This window comes from Furipterus horrens, unplaced genomic scaffold (assembly GCF_987537825.1).
Source record: "Furipterus horrens unplaced genomic scaffold, mFurHor1.1.pri manual_scaffold_3, whole genome shotgun sequence".
Taxonomy (NCBI): domain Eukaryota; kingdom Metazoa; phylum Chordata; class Mammalia; order Chiroptera; family Furipteridae; genus Furipterus; species Furipterus horrens.
This window is the reverse complement of record NW_028327173.1, coordinates 185855563-185874121: the sequence shown is the minus strand read 5'-3', so window position 1 is coordinate 185874121 and position 18559 is coordinate 185855563. Positions and strand designations below refer to the sequence as shown.

At 45.9% G+C, this 18559-nt stretch overlaps 1 protein-coding gene across 1 annotated transcript in view; it reads right to left on the bottom strand.

Moving 5' to 3' along the window:
• Nucleotides 1-980: 980 nt before the first annotated feature.
• Nucleotides 981-18559, bottom strand: part of RAD51B (RAD51 paralog B) — a 556308-nt gene continuing 538729 nt past the window's right edge. The window contains exon 11 of the mRNA XM_090271032.1: nucleotides 981-1681. Coding sequence (XP_090127158.1) covers nucleotides 1578-1681 — 104 coding nt within the window. The 3' untranslated portion in view covers nucleotides 981-1577. The remainder of the gene's footprint in view (nucleotides 1682-18559) is intronic.

The following is an 18559-nucleotide window of genomic DNA, read 5'->3' as shown; positions in this document are numbered from 1 at the left end:
GCTAAATTGCCTAGGCTTCACAGTTAGCTCTGGCTGCTATTCTGATAGTTTTTGCTTTGATAAACTATTGTAATTCAAACCTATTTTTTATGGAGATAAAAGTAAGAGAAAGTCAAGGATCTCAGTTCTATTGTTTTCAATCTCAATGATACCACAGAGTATGGAGGATTTTTGTTTGTTGTTATTATTATTGTAGTTTATAATCAAAGCTTTGTGCAGACCTTTCTTTTCTGTGGAGCTCCCTTATCTGCCCAGAAACTTGGCTTGAGCAACTCATAGACCAAAGGGTTCTGCAGCAGCCCCCAAGTAGCCCCTGAGAGCCTGCTCTCGCCATACACACCCAGGCCACACGGTCGCCACAGCAGGCTGGCTGCCACACCCAGAGGGGCAGGCTGTTGTGAGGGGCCTCTGGTCAACACAGCAGAGTTCTGGGCACCAGGGGTGTCTCCTGGATGAAAACTGGCCAGTTTTCTCCCCTCAGTATCACCTCTTTTGTAGACCAATGAGCTGAGCCACAAAGAACCAAGAGGCCTGAATGACAGGGCTCCTGGTTGGCCATGCAGTGAGCTGAGATTCTCCGAGTAGAGAGCTCTGAGCAGTCTGGATGAATTCGGTTGGGGTGCCAGTGGGTGTGAATCAGCAACTGCCTTCTGGGCACTACACTTGCATAATAAAAACATGGCTTTGTCCCATCACTCATCTGACCCTGACACACAAGCGCCTGCTTCCTGAAGGACTTGTTCATGGAAAAAAGTTCTAGAACAGGATGTTACACACCTGAGCTTCAATATTCTGTGAGGTAGTAGTTAATTTCAATTGCTGAAAGTATAATACATGATGAACTATGAAGCTGGCTTTCCTGATGTGCCAAGTGACTTGCCTCTGAGGTTTGGGACCCATTTAATAATTAAAAACAAAAACAAAAACAGAACAACATCATCAATAGTAACAACAAATAACACATAAAAATGTGTGCCAGATATTTATTAACTCGCATACTTCCCCATTTTACAGATAAGAAAACTGAAGCACGAAGACTAAATAACTTGGCCAATGTCACAGAGCTAGTAAGAGGATGAGTGAGAATCCTGGGAATTCTAGCTTCTTAACCCAGTTCAAAAGCTTGACTTGGATATTCATGTGAGAAAAATGGCAGAAGACTGGAGAAAATCACAAATTTTCCAAGATAGTTTCTCAGACCCAAGGTTGTTCTCCCACATGTAGCTTGTCTAGGTTCTTTAATACTAATGCAATTTTCCAGAGCCCATAGAAGTGGCAGCTGGCTATCTGGAAGGGAGGAAAACCCCCACCCCCACCCCACAACCTCGTGCTGGCCCAGAAGTGTCTGGTATTTTGGATGGGTGTGAAGCGCATCTTGTAGTAATGACATAGGGTGTCTGGACCACTCTGAGGGGAGGGGAGGAGTAGCGGCAGTAACATCTGTCAAGGAGAAGCACTATCCAAGAAAATCTCTGATGGCCGAGTGTGCCCACATAGATGGCGCTTGGCTAGGAGGGTGGTAAGCGTTTCCAGTCATTGGGAAAATGCTGACGTGGCCCTCATGGTTCTCAGCCCAGTCATGGGACCTGGAGGAGGTTGTTGTCTTTTGAGTTGCAGCTGTCAGCCACACCCTGGATTCGTTCTCTATGGTTGCTGTAACAAATTGCCACAAGTGCAGTGGCTTAAAGTAATACAAAGTTATCTTACAGTTTGGGTGGTCAAAAGTCTGACACCAATCTCACTGGGCTAAAATCAAGATGTTGGAAGGGCTGTGTTCCTTTCTAGAGGCTCTAGGAAAAATTTATTTCCTTGCTTTTTCTACCTTCTAGAGGCTGCCCACATGACTTGGCTCATCGTCCCCTTCCATTTTCAAAGCCAGCAGTGGCCCATGAAGTCTTTCTCACATCGCATCATGCTGGCACTGATTTTCTGCCTCCCTCTCCCACATTTAAGGACACTGTGATTGCACTATGCTCACTTGGATAATCCAGATACTATTCTTATTTTAAAGTCAATTGATCAGCAACCTGAACTCCATCTGCTCCCTTAACTCTCCCTTGTTATATAATATAACATGTTCACAGGTTCCAGAGATTAGGACATGGACATCTTTGGGTGGCCATTACTCTCCAGCCCCCATGGAAGAGCTGAGAATCGCTATCATGAACATTCGCAGCCCAGCTGAGAGCCTGCTAAGACGCTGGCGGACTCAGTTGCACGCTGGAGAAGACTCACTGGGGCCTGCTTCAGAGAACAGGTGGGGAGATCACATACATGGTATTTAAAGAGCTTCAGATGCAACCATCTTCTTGTGAAAACTCAAACAACTAGAGGTCTAGAATTTATGCTCCTGCGCCCCATCAGAACCTTAATAAAGAGCCATCTCATGGGGTCAAATCAATGATATAGGCAGCCGGAATCCTCCTGAACAGCGACCACGAGAGACAGTTTATAGGAGCATTCTCCACAGTTAATTCAGCCTTAAAAAATTAAAAAGTAGGTACCCAGGACATTTCTTAACCATGTATTTTGGATCTGTTAGGCACACTGCATTTAAAACCAGCTTGAGCCTGTGGGCATGTTTAGTCCGTCTACCACCTAGGACAGTAAGTGTAGTGCTTGCAACACTTACATTTCTTGGTCTTGCAACAGCTCCTTCAGGAGTGTATAGGAGTGAGGAATCTAATTCCAACACTGTTGGGTTACCCACTCAGGATTTACTTTCTCCACATACTTTGGTCTGACCATCTTGAAAAGGTTGGATTTAAAAAATTTAAGCATCTTGTTGTTTTTTTAAAAGTTTTTTTCTTTTCTTTTTTTGTGGTGTTTCTAAGCCACTCCAGGGTCATGACAATCTCTCTCTCTCTGTGTTGGCCTATCACGAATAGTACTGATTCTGTGTGTGATCTTGGTATATCCTGCCTGTTATAATTATCGACATCTAGTTAGACATGAGCCTCTACCTTTATAGTCAAAGAACTGGCCATTTTGATGTCCCTAGAACACTTATGCTCACCCCGTCTTGAGCACAGCAGACACATTCTTAAGCACAGTTCCTTTTTGTTTCGCTCTACAGGAACACTATTCCCATAAAGGTCATTTCTTAAGAGCTGAAGAAACACGTCGAGGCCCACTGTCAAGTGGGTGAATGACAGGCAGATGGAGAGCTGAGTACTCATGCCAGGGCCAAGAAACTCTCTCCTCAGCTCGGGGAAGGGGCACAAATACAGCACGGTGAGTTCCCTTGGGGCTCGTCAGTGCCCATGGTCCACCTTACTCCATACACAAAAGGGAGCCTCCTAGGATAGAGTCATGTTGCCCTAACAGTCAACACAGTTCTGTTTCAAAAGGCCACTTGGACAGTCCTTCTCATGAACAGATCTTGGCCAAGACCGTTCTCACCTGGCTTCAAACTTCACACTCTATCTCCACACCTGTCTCCGCACTTTGTGGTACAATGCTGAACGCCACCAGTAGTCCTTGGGTTCTGTAAAGAAGCATGAGCCCTTGGGCTTCATGCCCCGCCCCAGGGCTGCTTGCTGACCTGCGACCTCATACCCAGTGTTCTATTTTCCACTCTTCTACTCTCGTAACTGCAGGATGGCCAGGTTCCACCACTAAAGCCAGAAGAGCTTCAGGGCTGGAGAACCTTACCTCCAAATGGCACACAGGCCACATAAACACCTCAACTATGCACCCCCAAACAAATTAGTCCCTGGAGATTCAGTTTATCTCACCAAGTTTCAGCGGAGGGAATAACATTCTAATGGCACGTAAGAAAAGCTGTCAGAGAACTGTTTTGCTTAACATCAAATGCATTCCAGACCTTATCTAATCAGGGAGTCTTCTTCACAGCTGATGCACAGACTGCTGCTGCAGGCGGTTCCTGAGCTGGGGAGAAGGGCCTTGATTTTGAATACAAAATAATGGTTCTTTTGGCTCAAGCAAAGTTGGTGGGCAGCTGGAGATTTGGGGTGACCCCTGACCCTCTCCCACAGTTCCTCCTGAGTGCCGCTGCACAAAACTAAGCCAACCTCAAATCCCAGGCTCTAATTGGCTCCGGTTTGTTTTGCATTTCTGTTGTATCCCGAGCTTCAAAAGGCGCTTCCATAATTGACTGAAGCATGAAAAAGGCAGGTTTCAGCTTTCCTAACTGGAATTGGAGGTAATTACTGTTTTGCACATGCGGACCGGTACATGCTTCGAATCAGATGGCTCTGGGTTGTGGGTTGTTTTAGAAAGTGTAGCTGGGCCCCTGAACCAGGAGATGGAGGATTATGGAAACTTCCAAAAGCTCTGTTCCAGAGAGAGAATTTGGACATCTCAGAAATGGGGAGAAAGGCTTCCATGTTCTTCTGCAGTCACTTCAAACTCTGCTTGAGAGCTTTGGCCTGAGAAGATTGTGTCCTTGGCCTAATCCTAGAAAATTCAGGAGGCATTTTTTTTTTTTGTCCTTTTTCTCAAGACAGAAGCTCACACCCCACACAATTCCATCTTGTTTATAATCAGCCATCGTGGGCTTGGCCTGGGCTGTCCCCCTATGAAACTTCAGAATGGGATCAAGCCAAGCCAGGCATAGTAAGATCAGAGACCCAGATCGAGGATTTACTTCTGTACTCTTAGGATAGCAAACCCAACATGGAAAGTCTCAGGCTTACCTCCCGCCCACACCAGCCTGAGTGGCGATTGGGGAGCAAGTTTCAAATGTTATCTTAGTAGCTGCATGTCCACAGGCAGCTAGCTGACTCACATCACTAATCCTCCATGGCTTCACCTGCAGATCAAGAATTGTGACTGGCTCAACCTCAGACGGTTGCTGTGACATCCAAATGAGGTCATCTCGTGTAAAGCGCATGGTATAGTATCTGTACCTAGTGAGTGCTTGTTCAGGGTCAGCTATTTTAGCTAACATAATTGTCAGGCATGGTCATGGGTGCTGACGGAACCACTCTGAATGTGGTGGAGATGTTTGAGACTTGGGATGCAGCAGTGCAGGAAGGAAGGAAGCTGCTGCAGGAACAGTGTAAGGAAGCTGGGGCCCGGGGGAAGTAGAGTCACAGACCTCGCCTCAAAATGTCTCCCCTCCCACCATCATCACCTTCAACATATTAGGTTGTTGAACTTGAGGAACTGCTGTAAGCCTAAATGTCTGATATGGGGAGTGCCTAAATTATATTCATAGATGTGACCAATTCTCAGTTATCCATCCCAGTGGATAATCTAAGAGTCAACAATCTAGTAGTTTGTAATTTAATATCTTATAATCTTGAAAGTTACAAGATTTGGATTATGTTTCTGAATTTAAATTAGGATATAAGGTGCTCCAGTGGTTCAGGGATTCACAGTACCTTGAACTCAGATGTCCAATGTCACCATCCCAGATACCTATTAAAGACTCCTATTGGGCTCCAACCATGTGCAGAAAAAATACTGCATTGCATTCTTTTGGGAGGAAAGTGCTTTGGGTTTTTTTTTTTTTGGTCATAAGCATTGGGGTCCACACTCTAGTTCTTTCGCTTACTAGCTCTCTTTTAATGTCACATGGCCTGGTCTTTGTAGTTTCTGCAATATCTACCTCTCAGGACTGTAAGGAAACACAGTCAAGTTCTCAGGAAAAATTAATCTGAACCACTTCCTCAGGTAGATGCAAAACAAGTCAAAAGCAGAGCTAGGCCCTCCACAAACTTTCTCTTTCACATCTGAGAAAAGAAAGATTTCTCTTTTCTTCTTTTCTTCTCTTGTTCTTTCTGCCTGAAAGGACCCTCTCTTCCAGGCTCAGTGGGTTCAAGTAAACAGAGTCCTCGCTTTACAAATCACATCTGATTGTGAAAGCTTCTCCTAATGCCCATGCACATCTGAAAGGGAAAAAAAAATAGCTATCCTGGGCAAGCTAATGTGGAACACTGACCAAGGGCCCTCCCTGGGCTCCACAGCCTAAAGACAGCGCAAATGATGGTGACTCTCCTCATGTTGATGCGTATGTCTGGGCACTTGCCCATGCTGCCTTGAATCCAAGTCTCCAGATTGGAAAGTAGAGACAAACTGAGATCCAAGGCAGAACTGATCATGTTGTCAGTGGGTGGCTGGGACCCCAGAGTTCCCACCTCCTTTTCTTGTCATGAAGTTTATATCTCGAGGGAAAACAGCTGTCCATTCTCAAGCCAACTGGGACTGAAGCCAGCTGTTCCTTCCAGATGCCAAGAGCCAGATGTACACCCACTCTTCTCTCCCACTCCCTAAGTCTCAAGTCTCAAACTTTATTGGATTTATTAATAACCATTGCAACATGCTAAAAATGCATTTCCCCAGCCCCCCTGCCCCAGCATCTGATTCAGTTAGTTCAGGTAGGCCAGGAAATCTGCATGTTAATAACAAGTTTCCTTCTTTTCCCTAGGAAATTCAGATATAATTAGCCTGAGCATCATACTTTGAACAACAGTCTCTATAGCATAGGCACTGGTGCGCTGGTAAATGTTTAACAACTAGTTTTGGAGGGGAGAAAAATCTCATCTGCAGCTTCTGATTTCTGTGATGTAAATATTCCCACCGTGGTCAATTCAAGCTACCAACATGACATGATGATTTTAAAGGTGGGAAAGGTGTGTGCACTCAATCCCGACAAGCTCAGAGGGACCGGTCAGCACACTATTGGATGCCCTTGAATGGTGGTTCCTGGACTTGGGCATGAAAGGGCCACTGTTCGGCCCATGATGTTGTAACCCTTAGGTCTTTCCTCCCATCTAAGTCCTTAGCTCTTTGAATGGTTCATTTAGGTGACTAGTTCCCAGACACCTCTGGGGGTTCCAAAGCAGAAAAAGAGAAAAGAGAGAGAAGGAGCTCCAGGAAGGAAAATGTAATTAGTGGGAAATGTTGGCCCCAGCCACACAGGCAACCATCTCCAACCGGCTTTCGGCGGGGAGGAGGTTTCCAAACACCTGCTTCTGCCTTCGTTTGATAAGCTTTTTCGTTGACTCACGTAAACCTGATCCTCCTGAACTGGATGATGAAAAGACTGTGTTGGAGACCTGAGGGGATGAAAGGGACAGGGGAGGACCATGGGGTGGTCATATGACCCAGGGTCGCCAGCGGCTTTAAGGCTTCCCCTTTGTCCCCCTGCTCTGGCCCCCTGTTGGAAGGTTTTGGTGATTTCCTCCAGCCCCCTGCTAGGCGAACAGATGTGGAAAGGTCTCCAGTTCCCAGAGCTGCGCACACAAGCTTTTGTTGTTTCCTCCTGCAGACGTGGCCTGCAATCGCAGACAGAGCAGCGACACAGTCCCAGTCACTCACCGAAGAGTGGAGGCCAGTCAGGGACGGGGTTCCGACCTACTCTGCATTTCTGCAGTGAAAAGGGTATGTAAGCTAACCTGAACGAGGGTGAAAAATAACCTCCTCCCACGCTGTCTTGCTGGAAGTCCACTTTATAGGAACGCTGAGGGACCTCAGGAGAGGCGATGCCTCTAGCTCTCCCAGTGACAAAGTCCCCTGGGTGGCATGACCATTTGAACTCATGGAGCCTTTTGGATCTGCCGCTTGTCTTGTCCCTCATTGTGCGTACTGCAGATGTGAGACTTTTGCCTTTCTAAGCTTAAAGCCTGATGGATCCAGTCATTCTGAAAAGGACATCTTTTCACTGCTCATTGGATAAAAGGGAGAGAGAAAAGGGTGACAAAGGAAAGGGTGCTGGTGTTGGCTTCTTTAATTATTCAACACTGATAGGCTGAGGAATTGCTCAGATCCCACCTTCCTATCACTATCCATACACTTTTTATAAGTGGGACAAACAAAAGCATAAAGAAAAAACCTTAACCTCCTGTAAATAAAAGACCCGTCTCATATTTAGTCCATCCACAAGACTAAGCTGATGTCTCATGAAATGCTTTCTAGCTTATGCAACAAATGGTGGCCGTTACAATGTTGCACAAAGACCTGGTTCGCGTATGTCTTAGCAGGTAGCACATTCACCTAGAAATACTACAAGTGATGCACAGCACCCATTTCCCTAAAGCAATAGTTCTCAAAACGAGATCTACTGCCCCCCTGGGGTATCTGCAAGGTCAAAACTATTTTCATGATAATACCAAGATGTTATTTACTGCCACAAAGTTGCAGGACAAAAAGAAAAGAGACCAGTTTCACATAAGAATGTCCTATATGAAGCAGCAAAATTCTTAACTTTATGAAATCTTGTCCAAAATATGATGTTTACTGCTCTATGTGGTGAATTGGAAGGTAAGCACAGAGCATTTCTAGTGCATCCCAAAGCCCAAAGTTGTTTGGATAAAAGGCTCTTGTGAGAGACTCTGGGCTGTGAGCTGAACTGGCCACTTTCAGGGAACACCATATTTACTGGAAAGGACCAAACAACCACGGTCATTCAGACTCAGTTACTTGACAGACATTTTCTCTGAACAAACTGAGCTTGTCACTTTAAGAAAGATAATTGACAGTCTTTGTTGCCAAAATAAAAGCTTTCAAGCAAAAATTAGAATTTTTGAAAATTTGTCTCTGCCACAGCGAGCTTAATGCCTTCCCAGTACTTACGAAAGTTTCTTATGAGATCAGTGGTGATAGCCACAAATGAGAATTTCTAGTTTTCATCATGAAATAGTATACCAAATTTGAAAGATCTGCATACTCTAGTGAAGAAATATTTTCCAAATGATCCGTGCATAGTATTACAAAATCATGCCTGAGTAAAAGATCCATTCAAAGTACAAGACAGACTAAATGGATTTTAATGTAACTGAGTACAAAATGTTCATTGATATAGTTTCAGATTCCAGGTTGCAACTAACCTTTCATAAACTATTTGTGGACTTTGGGTATAGTATCAAAGAAGAATTTCCACAATTATCTGAAAAGGTATTAAAAATATGCCGTCCTTTCCAGTGATATATCTATGTAAGGCTGGGTTTCCTTCATATACTTCAACCAAAACAACATTATCACAGTGATTGAATGCAGAAGTAGATTTCAAAATCCAGCTGTCTTCTATTAAACCAGACATTAAAAAGATTTGCAAAAATGTAAAACACTGTCACTCCTCTCACTATTGTTCTGCTATGTTTGGAAAAACACAGTCATTTGTATAATAAGATTGTTATTTTTAACTTTTAAACAAATTAATAAATATAAATTTACTCGTGTAAATAAATATTAAATGGATTGGCAAGTCAATACTAAATAGTTATTAATGTTGGATATTAGTATTGATTTAATATTTAAAATATTACACTTTTTGTGTTTTAATTTTTAATATGGTAAATAATTTAATTATATATCACTGGATAGCAAAATACTCTAAAACCTAGTGACTTAATGGAACAATGATCATCATCACCCCTCACAGTTGCTCTGGATCAGGAATTCAAGAGTGGCTTGGCTGGGTAGCTCTGGGTTGGGGCCTCTCATTAGGCTGTAGTCCTCTGATGGCTTGACTGGGGCTGGAGGATCTGCTTTCAAGGTGGTTCACTTACAAGCCTGGCCACTTGCTTCTGCCTCTTGAGACAGGGTCTCTCAGTAGGTGCTTCCATGTCGGTCTCTTCCAGTGTACTCAAAACCTGGCAACTGGCTTTCTCCATTGTAAACAATAGAGCAGACCCAGTGGAACCTGAGAGTCCTTTTCATGACCTAGACTCTGAAATCACACATCCGTACTCCTGCCATTTTCTGTTGGTCAAAGACCAGCCCCGATTCGATATGGAAAGAGAATACAAAGAGGGGCATGAATGCGAGAGACAGGATCATGGGGGACTATCCTAGAAGCCAGCTACCCCAGGATTTATCAGTAGACACAGCCCACACATACAAAGGCTTTTAGGCGTTCACATTTAAGAGTATAAAGGGGTCCTTAAAGCCAAAAACTTGGAGAGCTGCTAGCCTGAAGGAATTGTTCCATATCTTAAGAGGCTCTTCCCCCCTCCTCTTCCTCCTTTTCTTTTGTCTTGTTGCTAGAGTTATACCATCATTTAGGCAACTTCTTGCTCACTTACCCTCCATGAGCTCGAGCACAGTTCGTTCTCACTCTTTCTTCTGAACTTGAATTTATCAGGGGCTCTTTCTTTTATGAGTTGAACCTTCCCCACAACTTTGGCCTGTTGGGTTTTTTGCCTGGCAATGCTTGGGCTCACTTCAGCTCTAGCCATTCTCAGATCAGGCTCCCGGAACAGCCCATGTCTCCAAGAGAGAAATCACTGGCAGACAAACCTGGGTCACCAGTGGGCAAAAGGAGAGCAGCTCTGAGTCCAGTGCCTGTGAGCACTGGAGAGAGAGCAGTGAACTAAACAGACCAGGGTGCTTGCCCTCATGAAGCTTAAAATACCAGAAGTGAGAAGAGAGAGAAACAATAAGCATGACCAATATGCAAATTATGTTAGAAAAATGGTCTGTGCTGGGGGAAAAGGTAGAATCTGGTCAAGAAGGATTCCATTTAGGTTTTTGGTCTAAACAGCTTGAAGGCTGGAGTTGCCTATCACTTGAGAAAGTTGCAGGTGAAGCAGTTTGCAGGGGGGAGAGGTTTAGAAAGTTCCATTAGACACATGTAGGGCCCTAGTTTTCCATAAAATCCCAGTTGCATTTGCTCCCCCACATCCCAGGCACACCTCCCCAGGCTTGTAGGGGTCCTTCTACCATTTGCTTTATAGAAGACAGTAAAGAAAATCACTCACTGTATGCAATTTAATTTAAAAGAGTACAAGAATGTTGTTTTTCAACCTCTTTTTTTTTCCTCCCCTTTTGTCTTTCCTATTGGAAATGAAAGAAAACAGCCAGGGGAGATAGAATCGCAGGTCTAGAAATCCTAGCAGGTAATTTGGGAGTTGAAAACAAATCTCCCCTGAAATGCATGAAGCAGGTGAAGGGGATTCCCGCTTCCACACTTAAACTACACCTTATCCTGGCCTAGAAAATAACTTCCTTACAGCCCCAGGCAAATCCCAACTTCCACCCACCAGATGCCTGCAGTTAATAAACCGTTAAACAACAACAAAATCCCAAAGTGGAAAAAGGAAGACTGATTGGAGGCCAAGATTCCAGAAGCTCTGCTTGAGAGCCTTTCCCCGAGGGCTGCACCCACGGAAATATTTAGACAAGGAAGCCAGGGGACCCAGGACGTGACTGCTTTCAGAGCACCGGAGCCCCATGACTATCTGACGTGTGTCAAAACAATTCCTTTTTCTTGATCAAACTTGCCGCTTTGTTTCATTGGAACTTTATATCACTAACCATGTTCGAACTCTCCAAAATAGCTAAAATCTTTAGACTCTATTATCGAGCCACAATGTAAGTCATGCTTCCTGATAAGTATGGCAAGTCAGCTGAGAGTCAGCAAAAAAGTTCTCATAGGTCCAGGGAGCCCTGAGAAAGAATAAGGGTCATGTTATGGTTTGAGGAATACACTAGGTATTACTTATTATTCCCACTTTACAGATGAGAAAACTGAGGCTCAGAGGGGTTGAGTGATTAGCCCCACAGCTAGCCAGTAGCAGAGCCAGGACAGATTCATATGATAATGATGGTAACTATCAATTTACTGAGCCCCTGTAACAAGACAGACAAAGTACCCTGTGCTTTGTGTGTGTTAACTTGTTCATTTCTCATGGGTTACTTCCTTCTTAAAGAAGTGAAACTGTCCAACAGAACTTCCTGCCATGACAAAAATGTTCTATATCTGCACCGTCCAATAACATTATAGTCACCAGTCCCATGTGGCTATTGAGTGCTTGAAATGTGCTGAGTGGAACCGAGGAACTGATTTTTTAAAAAATTTCACTTAATTTTAAATGTAAACAGTGGCTACTATCTACTGTATTAGACAGCATAGTTCTACAAGGTTCAGTAGATTTTCCCAAAGCTTGTTAAGTGTCAAGGCAAAGGTTGGATCCTGGGGCTGAATGATCTCAAAGTCCATGACTTTCCCTTCTCCCTTCTGCTCCCCAGTGAGGTGGCCTGCATTTTGCCAAGTGAAAGGCCCTGGGAAGGAATCTGACCAGACAGTATAGAGTCAGCCAAAAATAAAGCCAGACCCTCTAAAGGCTGGGTCTGTATGTGAGCCTACTTCTTCTGCGTATGTCCAGAGGTCCCAATAGAGGCCCTAGCAGGCAGCCAAACACAGCATCCGGGGGCTTGAGACTCTGCGCCAGCAGCTTCCCAGAGCCTACCGGTAATGGTCTGGTTGATTGAGGGTTCTATGACTCCTGGGTCCCAACCCTGCTATTTAAACAGCAACATTTCCTTTCTTGGGGCTGAAGACTAATTGGTAGAGAGGTAGTGAGCTCCCAGGCCCAGCCTCACCCCTGCTGAAACACGCAGCCCTCCAAGGTTTTTACTTCCAGCACCGCTCACGAGTGCAGCTAACCTCTGCCAGGTGTCTGAGTGCAAACGTTTAACTCGAGCTGGGCCATCATCATTTCATCAACCTCTCCAAAACCTTCCGAGGCTCATCTCTACCACATCACTCCCCTGCTCCAAGGCCTCCAAAGATACCCATGATGCTGAGAACAAAAGCTCAAGTCTTCAGTCCTTGAGCTGGCCACTGCCCACTTCTCTGACCTTATGTCCCATTGTTGTCCCCATCGCTCCCTCTGCTCCAGTTCCAGACCTTCTTGCTGTCTCCCAACACATCAAACTGGTCCCTGCCCCAGACCTTGGCACTAATGATTCCTTCTGGCTCTTTCCCAGGATCGACCACGGTTTATTCTCTCTTCATTCAATCTCTGCCAGTCACCACTTCCGAAAAATCTTCTCAACTCCAGTCTGTAGAATAGTGCATTCCTCATGCCTATCTCTTTACCTCACTTTACTTTTTTCCAAAGCATATATATGTTTGGTTGGTTTGCTTGCTTATTGCCTGTCACTGCTACTACGATGTAAATTGTATGGAGAGAGACATTGTCTTTTTTTGTCCTGAATCTCCAGTGTTAGAAAAGAGTCTGACACAGAGGTCCGCACTGAGTATTCCCTGAATGAATCAATGAATCAGTGAGTGAATGAATGCATGACTACTCAGCAGGAGTGTGAGGAGGTGGGGGTTGGGGTAGGCTCAGGCTTGGCTCATTCTATACAGATCAGAGCATCCATGATTTGGATACTGAGCCATGAGAAACAGAGAGATTACTGGTTTAATTTCTTTTGCTCTGGGACAGTTAAAGACCACAAATAATCCAAAACTCAGTGCCAGGTTCTCTGATTTGTAATTGAGGAGCTATTAACATAGAGGTAAACAAAAGCGAAGGACTGATAAATGGACTGTAGGAGGGGAAGGATGGGAAGCAGATGGAGGGACCCACACAATCCACATACCTTCAACTGGTCTGGGTTCCTACCAGCATTGCTCAGACTTGTATCAGAGGATCCTTGACAATTTTCACCCCCCTAACCCTTTGGGCCAGATTTCCCAGGTGGCTTTTGGGAGTGAGACAAGAGCTATAAGCAGAGGCAGCCTAGGTAAGTCCCATCTCTAACATGACAATGAAATCACTTGGCCATCTAAAAGGCACACCCAGAATGGTAAGTGTCTACCAATGATGGCCAGGCTCAAACAAACAAACACATACCCATGGATTTTGGGGTGAAATTGAATAAATATTGAATGACTGAATGAGAATGTCAAGGCAAAGGGAACTGGGGCCTAGTGAAGAATGGTATAGTTGAGCAAACCCTGACAGCCAAAAACCGAGGGCCGGACCCCCTACTCCAGCTCCAAGGCCTCAGTTTTCCTATCTGTAAAACAAAGGCCTGCACTAGCTGGACTCTAATTTCCCCCGCAGTTATGACACACTCTCTCTAATTTTCTGGACGTGCCTTCACAGCTTTATCGTGGACCAGGTCTTACTTGTGTCCCACTGAAAGCAAGGCCTGCTGCTCTGGAGACCATCCATTGATTTCAAGCACCAGAAGTTATTTAATAGCAATTCACCCAGAATATTTTTCATGAAAGAAGGTTCTGGAAGGTAGCCATCATTAAAATAGGAAGTAAGCCAGGCCGGTGTTCCATTTATCAGATAACACAGGCTTAACCAAAGTTCCTTTCACCCCATATGGTGATTCTGGGAGCCTGACCAGGTTTTAGAGGTTTACATTCAGAGCAGTAAGAAATCATCTCTGTGGCTTGTGGGATTTGGTACCTATTTTCTTCCTTTCCGCAGCGCAGGGCTGTGGGTGCCAAGTGCAGGCTACAGTGACCCTTTTCCTGCCAGTGTCTCAGGGCAGCCATTGCAGTGTCCGAAGAGAGGGGTCCCTTCCTTAGGCACCAGCAAAATGCTCAGCATGGCCCAATCACTTTCCTGTCCACCGCAGCATTTTATTTAAGCTGTGCGTGAGTCTGACTGTTTCTTCCCACAGTAGAATTTGGACTCCCTTTCTACCCTTCCTACTCTGTTTACAGCCTTGATACACCAGGAGCAAAAAGAAGACCGATGGGGAGTCTGAGAGCAGCCGTCTAGGCCGGCTGCAGCTGGGGCATTTCTCTGGGTCTCAGTTTCCTTATATGTATGGTCAGGACGGAGTGCTGGCCTGGCGTCCTGCCTCTTCCAGCCTTGTCATTCCTCCAGGGCCAGAGGCAGAGCCAGCCCTTTCCCATGAGGGAGTCATAGCCTGTATGTCATGTAACTTCCATAAAGGCAGGGGTTCTTCTTTGTCTTTTATTTTTAATGTTCACAGGTACTCTAGGAAGGCAGCAACATTTTGATGATCCCAGTAACCAAATAACGTAATGAAAATCACGGCAATCATCAGTCTAATAAAACCCATAGCAAAAGCCTCTATCTACATTTTCAAACAAGACCCTGGGAATTCAAAGCTCTCTGAAGCCTTAAGGGGCCAGGGCCTTGCTGAAGGCCTGGGGATGCTGGCTGATGAAAGGATTTTAACGCGCCACTGAAATTCTCTTTTCCAAAATAACCTGTTAATCACAGACACACAACCAGCCCCACCCCCACAACAAGACAAGGGGCTCACCAGGGAGAGCCCAGCTCCAAGACTGGCTGCTTCCATGATGCTACACATGCTTTGTGTTGGGTGAGTTAACTTCAGGATGAGAATCCAAATTAATTAAAACCACATGACCAGTCCCCTCACCCCCAGCCTCCAACCCCACCTCCCTCCCCTGGAGACAGAGGCCAGTTCAGTCTAATTTGGTCCAGTGTTTTTGTTTCCTAAAATCTGTCTTGGGCTCTGGGCCATTAATAGGTTGCAGCTGATTTCGAGCTACATGAATCAGAGACCTCGCTTCTTTGGTTTTAAGGAGATTACAAATTGTGTGTCCCACAAACGGACGCATGGAGAAAGGCCCTGGATGGGGAGGGGAGGGGGACAGATCAAAACCCTGCTCTCCATTAAGCGGATAGGTTTGCATGAGCCTGGGATGTCTCAAAGCTAGGGGAGGGGAGGGGAAAGGAGGTGCTGGTCTTGCGGCTGCAGCCCCAAGGCAGGAACACAGAACCTCGGCCTGTGGAAACAGTTACATTCAAGGATCTGGACGAGCAGAGAAGTCTCAACTCACCTCAACTCAACAAATTAATTTGCCAAGGTTTGCTGGGCACCCATCGTGAGCTAAAGCGGGAGCCAGCGAACCCTGGCCTGCAGGCCAAATGCCTGACAGCCCTGCATTCTCATCTCACAGGGGAAGAAACTGAGTTACTTTGCTAAGCAACTCTCTGAAAGTCATGGGGAATAGGCAGCGAGTTAGGAAGAGCTGAGCCTCTGAATTACAGAAAGATATTCCATCCAATGAAGGGAGCTGGGGGTCTTTAACATAATGCCACTTCCTCAAGGGTGTTGCACTGGCCATTTTACAAGATTTTTTCATGTATGGTTTTACAAATAGTCCAGTGAGGGGGTCAAGGTAATATATCTCCATTGTTTAGGTAAACAAATGTAGCCATGAGCATCAGTGATGGCAATGAGAATCAGGCCAGACGGCACATACCCCTTGGAAAGAACCTTTAGTCAAGGCCCCAGAGCTAGTTAGCACTGTGGGGACTCAGCCCAGGCCTTCTGGATCTTTGGTGACCCTCACTCAATCAGAACCCCAGGCTGTTCCCCACTCTCCTTTAAGTGTGCCTCTAAGACAGCCCTTGGCCTTCAGGGGCTTCTGGGCTAGCAGGGGAAGACCCAAGGAAGGGGAGAATTATGAGTCCATGACAGGCACAGTGATGGAGGGGGTTGCTGGGGAGAACAGAGGAAGGAACGCAACTCTTCCCTAAAAGCAAGCCCCTCTGTAAGGAAACCTGAGTCAAGAGCCTCCAATGCAAATGTTACTGGCTGGAAATGCAATCAGGCCCCACTCCAAGGCCTGTGGGGATGAATTGCTGGGATCTTTGTGGGGAAAGGCAGGGAAGCCCGAGAAATCAGCGTCCTCTCAGGGACTAGTCTTGGCAGACAAACGGGTGACACCAAGAAAGCTGCTGTCTCGGAGCAGAAGGGGAAGTGCAGGTCTCTTCCCTGAGAAATCTGCTTCCTCCAGGGCCAGGCCCACTTTCAGGTGGAGACCCTTCTAGCAAAGGAGGGACGTCTTCCCTGGCTGCAATCTCAGTGGCCAGGGACACTCTGGAAGGTGGTTATGCTGGGCCTTGAACAGAAGCACAGATCAACAGAGGGCCAGCTCTATGTCAAGGCCCTAGCAAATAGGAGCTGATAGCTTCTATAAAAGGATAATAATGGTCTGTACTTCACTGTCTCCATCTCCACTTCTACCCCCTGGTCCCTTTTTCTTGACAAGCTTTTCCTCAAACTTTAGGCAGTACCACAAAGAAACTTCAGAATTCACCGAGGAGTCTGAGTCCCCACCTTCAGAGTTGTGCTATTTTTCAAAGGTTTCCAAGTAACTAAAGATTGTGAATTGCGTGGGGGTGACGGAGGGACTTCAACTGTGCAGGTGTAGAACGTAAAGCAAACCCATTCCACATAAACAACTGAGGTCCTGCACTGGACCAGGACAAAGCCTCTTTGGGTCCCACCATTAATAAAGACTCTGTGCTCAGAATGAGCTTTAAGCAGGGCTTAGACCTTAGTGGATAGACAAGGCAGAACGTCTGCATGAAGAACCTCTGGTTCCTCTGATTTCTACCTCCCAGGGAGCTTCTAGCATATTCCCTGATGGGAACTTTTTGCTTCTACCAGCCAAAAGGGTCTTGGGTATCATCCTCACTGCTCTGTATTGTTTCAGCTTGGTTCCCTGATAGGTTCAGGCTCTCTGCTCCATGGAACCGAACAGCCAGGAGGTTTTTCCTACCACTTCCTTGAGTCTAGTCTGGAGGAAGAGTAGAAGCTCATGACTCTCACACAGGTGCATATGGACCCTAAGCGGAGGTGCAAGGCACCTGATTCAGCAAGATCCTGAGCTGTGCTGAAGAGCGAGTATTGGATCTGCTGACTCTGGTAATGGCTTCATGGCTCTTGAATAGACTGGAACACATCATGGTTAATTAGCAGCCACTGAGCATTTACTATGAGCTGGGTGCCACATGGATGAGCACACTGGCAAGACAGAGTCTGAGGAGGTCACCTGCCAAGGGGCTGTTTGCAGAGTGCAGTTTCTCCCCATCTTGAGGTGCTCAGAAATGTCTGCCCGTGTGCACGCCATGGTGGGGTTGGGCCAAACTCCTTAACTTCACTGTAGATGCCAGTCCAAGGACCCCGAGTGATCTGGGGCCCCATCCAAAGAACAGAGTGCTTAAGGCCAGCTCTCCCCTTCTGTGCCACCAAACAAAGGTGAGCCAGAATAAAGTCGAGTGAAAAAGCTCACCAACATTTCCTGGGGCTGGGCTCATGGACTGAAGCTCACAGCAGAGCAAGCCAGACCAGCTTAAAAACACATAAACACACGAGAACATCCAGCTGCTATTGGCTGCGCAGGCTGGGTGCTAAAATGGTTTCAGAGCAATGAAGGAGTTTAGCACCTTAAAATTCGAGCTTTCCCTTCTCATCCTCCTGAGCATATAGAGTGGAGATTGTGGATTAATATTAAAAATTGATTTCCCGAGTCCTTCAAAAGACACAGGGCAGCGGCCCACCCTGTCTACTTCCCTTCCACACCCTCTGGAAATAACCTCTTCCTCAACTCACCTCTGATACCTGGAGCTTTTGCTCTAAATCATATTTTGTGTCCTGTATAAACAAGGGCCAGTAACTAGTACAGGAAATGAACTTCGCAAGTATTGAATGTGTACCAACCTGTGGTGTGGGGAGTTGCCAGATTTTTTCCTGAGAATTTTCACAGACTCTTGAAACCTTCTCTCAGCTTCCCCTCTGCACACTTGAAATGCGTGCATGGTGAATGGCCCAAGGGTGCCGAAGGGACTTCAACTGAGCAGGGCACCACACACACACACCCAAATGCAAAACTTCCCCCTAGTTTCCCCAAATACACAATTGGAGATATGTGCTCATATACAGGCACACTTCCATTCTTGAAACTTCCCCTTGGTTCCCACCACCTATAAATCTGAGCATCTAAGCTTGTGGGCACTGCCAGCCACCCTGTCAGACACACACAGAACTTTGTGCCCCTCAGTATATGCCCATCCCACAGGTACTCAGAGCCAAGTGTGTTTACATTCAC